The following is an 11,067-nucleotide window of genomic DNA, read 5'->3' as shown; positions in this document are numbered from 1 at the left end:
ATCGCGGCCGAAGCTAATTTTCATTGTATTTCCGTATTGGTGAAACATTATCTGATACGTTTTTTTAGCGATAGGAGTGGAAACGCATTTCCTCGAACTTAGGTGCGGTACATTTGGACGAAATAATGAACTGCATGAACAGCCGCAGGCCGATCATATTATTTTCCCATCGTGGCTAGCCAGCGAGCTCTCCTTCTCTATCGACGTAACTAGTGTCATGAATTAAGTGGACGATTGCATGCAAATGCCCTACTACCTTTCCACCTGGAAGTTTGGCACTGGGAGAGAGTGCTGGTTTCCCTGTTCAAGTTTCCTCGTTAGAGAAAATTGATGCTCTTTGTAGTATTGAATAACGCAGTGTCTTTCGCGTATATAAATTGGAATGAAGTTCGCAGCTGGCAGTTGGCAACGTGAAGATCAGCCTTGCTTTACCTACTGATCCCGAGCTTACGTTTTTGAGCCATTATGAAGATCGCTCTGCAGTGCAGCTTGGTGCTTGCCGCCGTGCTGGTAGTGAAAGCCGGAGACTTTTGCGGTGAGTAAGACAATATATGTATATCTTTTTTATTTTTCGATGTAGGGACAAAGTGCGACTAAATAAACAACAAGAAAGTGTAACCTGCTCATTTTGTTGTGCTTTGACAAATAAAACGGGATAATGAAATTGATCTTTGTCGTGAAAAGGGATTAAACCGTGCATCAACCATGGGCGTAAAATTTGTTTTCCTTTACTTACTGGGTGCCAAGCAACGTAGATAAAACGCCGCTATTGTTTTCGTGCCACGTGTGACGTCCAGCGTACGTATCACGAAGATTTAAGAGAAGAGTGCAATGATCATCCCGTAAGAATTCTGAAGGAACAAAATGTTTGAAGTTTACTAATGCAATATCAAGGTAGAACCAGGTAGTCTTACACGTGCTATTTGCTATCAATATTACCGATACAAAATTCCAGAGAAACAACCGCGTGTTACTATTGCTGAGTAAATAAATATTCTACGGCAAAACATTAATTTTATTTTTTGTTTGTTTCCGCAGTAATATTTTTAATAATTTATTTTCCTACTTTCACAGAAACAAAATGACGCCCGATACGTAACGCTGTAAAGGATTTATTTCAGTAAACGAATACATATTTCCGACGTTAATTACACAGAACATGTTGCGGAAAATAGTCAAAGCTGTATTTTAATTTAAAAAAATCTTTAACATTTATTCAATAGCCCTGAACGCTGAGAAGAGGATTACTACCCTTCAATGCTTGGGTGAAAAGTTACCCACTGAGGTAAGCTTAAAGATTTGTTTCAGGGTTGAGGTACAAAGGGCCAAAGGGTACAAGGGAACGAACAAAGGGTACAACGAACGAAGGGTACAAGGGGGAAACGAACGACTTTACGGCGGTCTTGCTTAAGGAGAGATTATATGCTTTCATCTTATGCATATCGAAATTTTTTTAGACTTATACTTAAGGCTAATCGTTTTTTATAGAATTGTGTATAGACGTTTTGGAATGTGCATCAACGATACACATTGATTTGTTAGCACGGCAGAATAATTCCTGAAAAATTATATAGTTGATATTCTACGCTTTCTTGTTTGCTTTATTTGAACACATTAAAACGTAATTGATATTTGAAATACTATATTGAATAACTTACGAGTGGTGGTCGATGGATTATGATATTCCTACGAATTTTTTGTCTAGCGTTTGGAAATGTTTAATTGGTTTATATTTAACGATATTTTGTTTCTTTGTTTGATTCTTTCCAACTGTAGCTGAAGGGCAAATTGCTCGCCTTAAACACCGAAGGATCGCCGCTTCTAGACTTCGTCAACCAACACTGTGATAAGGGCACCGACTATGTAAGTGGAGATTTCTAAAAGAATTCGCAGGAGCTTTGACGGGATTGAAAAGATATTTGAAAAGAAAATTTAATCGAAACATTGTACAGTGATTAAGAAGCATATTCATTACACTTTAGATGACTTCATTTGAGATTATATAATATTCAATTTATTTCATTTGATAATAAAAAAGTCTATCTAAACATTCTTGCGATATAAAAATTAAGATATAGTGAGGTATGCGGAAAGAACGAGTGGCGAGATCTGAACAATGGCATTGCCGCGTACGTGGACCACGGACGTGGCTGCCGCGCGAGGACGGTTCGGGCGGGGTTCGAACCCCGCCCGAACCGGCTCGTTTATTTATGTTTTTGTACTCTTGTTGAAAGTTCCAGCTCATGCTTGACTGCCATTGTGTGTTCTGGTTCGGAATATTCCGGAACTTCCAGCGTGTATAGAAACAGCGGTAACGGGCTGCTTTCCCATTAAGTTTGTAGGCACAAGATGACCCCATTAAATGCCTTTTTTTCGGTTTTACGTCCATCACATTTTTTATTTGTAACAGCATAATATAATTCAGTGTAATATTGTGCATAGAACAAAACAGTGACAAAGCAGTTTGTCAATTCACAAAAAAATATTTATGTTCGTAGAATAAAGTTAAAGGTACCGCGTGTCCCAAATAGCGCCCAGGCTCTTTAAATCGACCGCGAAAATCGGTTTCTTAACCTATCGCGTTCCGATTTCGTACAGCGTTGGCCACAGGTGGGGCAATTTTTTTATAAAATTCGGAAAAAAGCAAACTTACCTGGGGAAAAAGTAAAAAAAAAAAAAAAAGAAAAGGCTTAACTTTGTGGGGATTTCGGACACCGAGAACTTCGGCGACGATGCGGACGGCGCGCGAGAAACGAGCGCGGGGCCAAAGCGCGAGGCGCGTGACGGGGGACAGGACAGTTCAGCCATGGCGGCGAAAGCCACCGAACACCGGGCTCGAAGACTGAACATGTCTCCATCATGACTTGGCCCCTTCCTCCGGACAAGCGGTGAGCGAGAATACCACAAATGGCGCACCAACGTGGGGCTCGCTGCTTGTCTGGGGCCCGGTAAAACAAAGCCACGATGGACGAGATTAACATCATCCGCGATGGACGCCTGCTTGGATGCCACTGCCAGGTCAAGGCAAGTCCTGCGGGACCCTGCTGGAAAGGCCTACTCCAGATACCCGGGCTGCTACGAGCAGCAGCAGTTGTGCAGCCCGTCGAACGCCCTGCCAGACTTCACTAGAGGAGAAGCGAATATCTTCGAGCTGTCCGCGGGCGGCTGCGCATGGGACCCCTGAATGCGAGCGCCGCGATCTCCAAAATGATGGCCCCGGCGGACGTTCACTTTCTACTGTGCTTCGCCGTCTCGGTGGAGCACTCTTAACAGCAACGCTAAATAGATCAGAGACGCCAAGGAGAGGCTTCGAGAGAGGCAAGAACCAGTAGGAAGACATTGAGACAATCACGGGAGGCGTCAATTATCCGCTTTGAGATTAAGCTGTCCAGTTCTCCCGCTTTGCTCTTCCTGTATTGCTTTTGGCACATCAGCCAAGGAGGTTGGAAAGACTCTAGAATGCAGGGCTTATCGCTGGATTTTAATTTATTTTAAAGCGACAGTGCTGGCGTTTGCGTTTGCTCTCCCTTTTCCCCCGATCTAGTCGTAGTGCAAGCTGGAAGACTTTTTAAGTTAAGCGGCGCTAGTGATAATGCTCGGTTGGGGGGAGGGAGACTGGTCAGAAAACAGGCAAACCGTTTGTTATTCTCTCTTTTCCCCTTAATTTTATATCGGTGTTTATTAGAAAGCGAAAGTGACTGCTTTGACGTACGTTCTTTCTCTTCACGCGAGCTAGTCGGGGTGTGAGCTGGAAGACTTTTTAAAGTTAAGCGGCGCTACTGACGATGCTCGTTTGGGGAGAGACCAGCAGGATTGCAGAAAGATACTTTGTTATTCTCACTTTTTCTTAATTTTAAGATGTGGACCCGGTTATTGGCTACATGAAGTTAATCATATTTGTGAGGTGTTCTGGCCCGCGAAGTAGGGTTGGTGCAAACGTCTGGAGTAATGAACTGCTTGCTGATTTTGTGATACATGAGCAATCCAGAAGGGGGGGAAGATGTGGGGATTTCGGACACCGAGAACTTCGGCGACGATGCGGACGGCGCGCGAGAAACGAGCGCGGGGCCAAAGCGCGAGGCGCGTGACGGGGGACAGGACAGTTCAGCCATGGCGGCGAAAGCCACCGAACACCGGGCTCGAAGAATGAACATGTCTCCATCATGACTTGGCCCCTTCCTCCGGACAAGCGGTGAGCGAGAATACCACAACTCCTATGGAAACACAGCGAAGCCACCAGTCTTCAAACTATAGGGCGACTTCTCGTTCCAAGACCGGTGGCTTCGCTGCGTTTCCATAGGAGTTAAGCCTTTTTTTTTACATTTTCCCCAGGTAAGGTCGTTCTTTGCGAATTCTATAAAAAAAAATGCACCACCTGTAGCCAACGCTGTACAAAATCGGAACGCGATAGGTTAAGAAACCGATTTTTGCGGTTGATTTAAAGAGCCGGGCCTATATTTGGGACGCAAGATAGAAGCGGTTCTGTAAACAGTGTTTGTAAAAAGGCTATTCTTACCAGCTTTTGATTTTCTCTAAACAGGTGGAAGTATTCAAGAAGGAGCTCAGTGTAAGTTTCGTCCCTTTTGTTTTTACTATTTTTGAACTTCGGGTTTTAAATGGTTCTCATGCATGTCACTCTAACGGAGAAGTATCAAACGTGGGGGAGGCTGATAAAAATTATCTTATGAAATGCAGGGTAGAGTTTGGATTTTATATTTTGCTTGACTCTACTGATTTTGATGTGTTTGGGTCCTTCGTAATTACGTAGTATGCCAAAGAGCCGCAAGCTGTTTCTCAATATACCTGTATTGAAAAGAAAAAAAGAATATTTTGTTTTCATAGTTTGTTTGATTGAACCCCTACTCGAGATAGCATGCGATGACTGACAAAATGATCCTGCTACATTTGTTTTACGTCACACCAGCGATACTGGATCTGCTTTGTGTATCCCTTATGTATCTCGCGACTTTAAACCCCACAGTCATATATTGCCCAGTGCCCATATGTTATATCAAAGCGCGTTTAAAGTTCCTCCAATAACTATTTGTCTCAATACAATGAAGTTTAGTTCATTTCTTTTTCAAAGGGCCCTTGAAATGGCCCTTGGTGCGAAAGGCTACCGTGTCGCCTGGTGAGGCATTAAGGTCCAACAGGGAGGGAGGGGGGGTGTGGCAAAATCCAATAGCAAAGGAAGGGGGTGGAAAACTTTGGGTATAAGTGCAGTAAAAAAAAAAAGAAAAAAAAAGCTGACTTTGTTACTCAAGGAACCACATTCGCTCAAAAGAAACAAATATATCGCATTTGTGCACACGAAAGAAATGTACATAGGGAACACATAAAACCATATCTGTCGTCATTAACATATATAAATGCATCACACTAAGGTACATAACAAGACACAAAGACACACCTAGAAAAAATAGCGCCCATTATAAAAAATCAGAAAAAAGTAAAAAAACAAAACAAAACAATAAAACCTTTCGAATGTGCCTAAGTTTTCTTCTTTAAGAGTGGAAAAATAATTGGGGGTTGTGTGGATATTTATACAGCGTGTAGTTGGTCAACCATTTCAAAGTTGCGACGAGTCACTCGCTGTTTGATGAACAATTTAGCCAGTGCAGTACAACCGCTAGCCTGGGGTCTTTACCCTGCTCCACGCAGTAGTGATACATGACTGCACGCCGGTACGATGCTTTAGTGGAACGCACTAGCGAAACGTACATCAGAGTGGAACGCGCTAGGGGAAGAGACGGAGTTTTAGAATAGTGGGCCCCAAAGCTGGGGGTCCCAAAGATATAGGAGCTCACCACTTCGCATGCGCCGAACCCAAACTCTGTTTTAGGTTTTGGGTTGGCGCTCGCCTTTAACGCAATATTTGTGAAATTGCGCGGGGCCCCCATCTCCCGTCTTTGCTTGGGGCCGGGTTGCGTCGGCAAACATGGCGGCGCCCGTTCCGCTCGCTTCGGAGCAAATTCGTGATGGTCGCTACAGTATTAGCCACGTTCATTACCAGTGAATGGGGCAACAGGCTTTCGTTTCGCTTTATCTCACGTCAATCACAAAGAATGAGTGGTGGGCTCGCCCCACTTTAAAGAACGTCCCCGATTCTGGCCGTTCCTAAGCCTAAAGAGGCGCGGTAACCGTTGACATGGCAGCCTATCGCTACTCCGATGTTCCGAGTAGATTTCATTCATGGCACGACACACGACACCTGCAGCTTAAAAACAACTCGTGCAGTGCTTCGAAGTCGCTCCAGATCAGATCTAAATAGAACAGCTGCTCGCACAGTATGCTCGCTTGCGTTAATCTCCGTTTCGGCAGAGTTTGAGGCCTAAATGTTCGGCCACAGACGGTCTCCCATGAACGCAAAAAACAAACAAACAAACAAACAAAAAAACAACAACAACCGAGAACGAGTGCCAAAATAAAGTGGTATAGATTGAATTGTTTTGGTTGAATAGAGCCAACAACATTTATATTGATTTTAGATTGTGTTTTGTTTCAGCTGGCTCCATTTGGTTTTACCTTAACTATCATTGTAAAAAAAAAGTACTCGATAAACGGATATATTTTACGTTTTTTTCCCCTTTTTTATTATTATGCTCGTTAGCCTCATTGGTGCTGCGAGCGGGAAACGTAAGCGAGCAGCGCTGCGTTGCGAAACCCCTATTCCATAAGCCTTCGACGCCAACCTTGTAGCGTTTGGGTCCGTAACTTCTTAGGCGAACCCAAGAGTTGGGGCTCCCTACTCTAAAACTCTCAATAAACTCCTGCTGGTTCCCAAGCCATACAAGAGTTCGTTGCGTGGCCGAGTCGGTAACGTGTCGGACTCGCAACCGAAGAATCGTGGGGTCAAATTGGCCTTAAAAAAATTGTTTAAAATTTTCTTTAAGGAAAATCTAAAATCATTTGAGACACATGGTGACCATTATTTCGCATTACTCGTCAGGGTGTTTTAATCACTTTCATCACATGCGTGATGTCACGTTTGACGTGTTCATTGTGGGTTGTTTGAAATTTCCGCGCGAGGTCATATGGCTATAACGTCATGACCCTATGGACCAGTCGTTGATATAAGCGCGCGCCACCAACGCCGACTTTTCTGCGACCCGAGCTCCTTAACACTCTCGCGTTAAAAGTAGCATCTTTAAAAGTATCAACGTATCACCTATAGACCACGAATGAAAAATATGGGACACAAAGGTGTAAAACGTGTACCCATTATAAAAAAAATGTACACAAGATAAAAACAGAAAAACCACTTGCGCTTTACAGCGTCAGAAAATAAAGGTAAAGGCTCTTCGTGTAACACCGTTCATTTTTATATTTCTCATGCCTGAAATAAGCACGCAAGAAGGCTCTTCGCATTCTGTGTTGGAAAGTGCCGTCTTTTAAGCTAAGTGCATTCAAATAAAGCCGAACCCTTAGTGCGGGAGAAAGATTTTGGAGTGCCACATATTCATCTCTGTACTTATCTCAAACAAATTCCTCTAGAATCTATTGCAAGGAGTAGAGATAAAAGTCCAAAGAGTCGAATACAAATTTCTCCTAAATGTAGTTTGTCTGATAACAACATGAATGGGTAGCGTTTCACGTCGAGATTAGTGTGTTGCTATGATGATCTGGCAATATATACCTGGCTGTTATCACCTTACTGCAATTAGCGATAAGATGGAGTTTAGTTGAAAGGTTTGGTGATGATTTTCTTTACCTTTCTAAGTTAACGCAGCTTCTCTTTTTTTTTTCTAGACGGATGAGCTTGCGGCTTTGAAGACTGCCTACGGAGAGTGCGCCACTGCCTAGATAAAGGACTAACTTGGGCTGGCAGTGTTTGATTCACCGTCCACTTCAATTTGATTGAGATTATTAATAAACGTTTAAAGTGGATGAACAACGCGCGTGTGCCTGTTTTTAACAACTGCGACATCCTAAAGTTTAGGGGAAGATAGCAAAATAATTTTAACAATGTAGCAATTAAAAACGGGAGCTGTTGAAATAGGAGATGTCCGCCATTTTTTAATGAAATATAGTTAAATAAAAAAATACTGTGATTATTCGTGTTTAGAACATATTATTTCATAGTAACCAATGACACTGAGCGATAAAAAACCGACAAAACAACAAGTCTCAAACACAGCTTCTACTTTATATGAACAACGAACGCTCTTATATTTACGGTAAGACCATCTCCACCAATAAATACGCAGTTCCTCTCCACTACGTCACCGAAAGCCAGACGCCCAGACAGGTCCAAAATATTTCATAGCGCCTCGCTCCTTTCGCACCAACTAGCCAGCCAGCCAGGCGACCTTCTTGGACCTGTCTGAGTATCCGGCATTCGGTGACCTAGTGGAGAAGGTCTTGCCTTATATATAAGAGTGTTCGTTGTTCAAATAAACTAGAAGCTGTGTTTGAAACTTGTTGCATTGTCCATTTTGTTATCGTTCTGTGGAATTCACCAGCCCACCTGACTTTTTACCATTTCATTTAGAACCCATATTCCTAATTTAAAGTGGGATTTTATCATAATTAAGTAATCTACGTTAAAAGTATATTTTGATATCGCATTTAGCCGGTTTTGATACTGTAATTTTTAAAATATCTGCAGTTACCTTAGTTGGTCTGCCTTGATTTTCAAGTGAAACATATTACTTGAACATACATTGACACCTTTCAAAATGTGTTTTTAAATTTTTTATAAGCTATTTAATATGATGTTAGGAGACTACCCAATCAATATTTTGCTACAGAGTCACGTATCTGTTTAATAAAGCAAACAACAACAGCAACAACACAATTGCTCGAAACCGAAACACAAGCACAGATGCTCATGGCCGGAAGTCACATGGCTACACCCGACCGCGTTTTTTGTTTTCTCTGCTTCTCTGGCGTGCGAAGCAGACGTCGACAACGGCGAAGTTACGTGTACCGTTCGTCGTACGATTGTTTCACACTTCCATCCCTTCTGCTCTATGTTCTGCGCTTGAAGATAGATTGACCGGTACCACGAACGACAGCTCCGAAGTAGCGGTTCAATGTCCGTCGTGCATCGCCATCGCGTCGTCTAGCCCGCGGTACGTCGCCATATTGAGAATGACATATATACATGTACTTCCTGCGATCTGTACATTTTTTTACCAACCTATTTGCAGCTTCCCGGATGCCACGCGCACTGATGAAGGGGGCACGTTTGAGAGTGAATAACTAAAATGATAATATTAGGAGAATTTTTATACTTTTTATACGCAGACTATGGGCACAGCTTGCTTGTAATATAGATTGACCGGTACCACTTGCTATATATATATATATATATATATATATACATATATATATATATATTTTTTTTTTAATTGCCAAACATGCCTGCTCGAACGAAAAATGGCAAAATTTGGAGGCCTGTATCTCATGAAACGATTTAATCAGTATTATATAATTGCAGATAGTATTCTAATTATATGTGTCTATTATTAAAAAAAAAAATAAATGCGGCATCTGAGTGATAGGATAGTCGGGATATATTTAGGCAAACATGGGGAAAAATCAAACAACGAAAAATTCCGATGCATATAAAAAAAAAAAAAAAACACACCACCTTCATTTTTTTAATATTTGGGTACCCTGTTATACTCTATTTTGGCATTCATTTTTATTAAAAACATGTTGCATTATTTTATGGAGAAAGAAGAAACAACTTTCCAAAGTAGGGTCCTTTTTTAAAGCCTACACTTAGCAGTGCCCTATACAAGAGTGACTCTAAGTTCCAGTTTCATAAACCTAAAACACCTATTTTATATATTTTTATTCAGATGAGGTTATTGATAACTGTAGCAATCGTTCACCCACTAAAATTGCGGAGAAACTACTGTGTACAAAGAGCTATCATATTACGAACTAGTGATCCGAGGAAATATCCTGCAGCCATCGGCCACTGTGAACTCTGTTTACTTTATTTTCCTACGGCACTATATGCTCCTCTCTCTTACCCGCTATCTCTATCTTCCTCTCTTACATACATCCCAGACACATCTAGAATAAAAACATATTCAAGCATTCCCTTTCTGCGTGATATTGTTCTGTGGCTATACTTCGTTTCAGCTTCGGTCCAGACGCAGCCAAAGCTACAAGCGCGAGCTCCGGGCTTTCAGCATCCCTGCCAAGCACGCGCGCTCGTGCAGTGCAAGCACTGTTCTGGGCCACATGCTCGCGCTTGTAACATCGGCTGCGTCTGGACCGAAGCTGGAACGAAGTATAGCATCAATCATTTCCTCGCGAAGATCACGATTATGGCGTAATAGTTGACGGAAGTAGCAGGCGACACTCGTCGCTAGTTTTGGCAAAACAGCCGATACAATCTTTTTTCGCATTTCCACGCTCGCTGATAGGAATGAGGGGGCTCGCTTCAACCAGCAAAATATGACCGCCGATGCCTGTTTAGTGATGAGTCGCGCCTGTCGCCATCCCGCTCGCTGGCTTCCGGGCGATAACGTCAGACACAAAGAGGTACACCGACAGAGAGCAGAGCCCCAAAATACTCGAGCACCGCCTAAATGCAATAGAGCGTAAAGACTGTCGCCACGTTAACCTAGAAAAGGTTAGCATGGCGACAGTGTTTACGTTTTAGGTAAGGGAAAACATGGCGTGTGGAATGAGCCGGATCCTTACACGAGGCGCAAAGTGAGACCTGAGAACGTGTCTGCTGCCCTAAAGTACGTCACGAAAGACGAGCTGCAGTGTTCGCGCCAAAGTCCCAACCAGAGGGACGTGATCTCTGTCATGCTCGACGGGGAGAAAACATTCGTGCCAAAGCGCTTCCTGACAAGCTCACTCCGAGAGGCCTTTCGTGTATACAAAGACAAGCATCCTGATTCCGGCGTTGGGCTAACTAAATTTTATTCCTTGCGCCCTAGATGGGTCAAATGTATTCCACCCCAGGAAGTGTGCGTTTGTGTGCACTGCGCCAATTATTACCTTTGTATTGCCGCTGTACAAAAGGTTACAGGCTCAACATTCAACACTGGTGAAATGAACTCGGCATTTCTGTGCGACCCACTAAGAAGTCTGTGT

At 42.9% G+C, this 11,067-nt stretch overlaps 1 protein-coding gene across 1 annotated transcript; it reads left to right on the top strand.

The window, feature by feature from the left end:
* Positions 1 to 406: 406 nt before the first annotated feature.
* LOC8043579 lies at positions 407 to 7,894 on the top strand. Its single transcript, XM_002400050.5, has 5 exons — positions 407 to 535; positions 1,224 to 1,285; positions 1,777 to 1,863; positions 4,541 to 4,567; positions 7,750 to 7,894. The coding sequence occupies exons 1-5, from the start codon at positions 466 to 468 to the stop codon at positions 7,801 to 7,803; spliced, it is 300 nt and encodes a 99-aa protein (XP_002400094.3). The 5' UTR covers positions 407 to 465; the 3' UTR covers positions 7,804 to 7,894.
* Positions 7,895 to 11,067: the final 3,173 nt, after the last annotated feature.

This window comes from Ixodes scapularis, unplaced genomic scaffold, assembly GCF_016920785.2.
Source record: "Ixodes scapularis isolate PalLabHiFi unplaced genomic scaffold, ASM1692078v2 PGA_scaffold3__209_contigs__length_174095766, whole genome shotgun sequence".
Lineage (NCBI taxonomy): Eukaryota > Metazoa > Arthropoda > Arachnida > Ixodida > Ixodidae > Ixodes > Ixodes scapularis.
The sequence above is the reverse complement of the archived record's forward strand: the minus strand, read 5'-3'. Positions and strand labels throughout refer to the sequence as shown.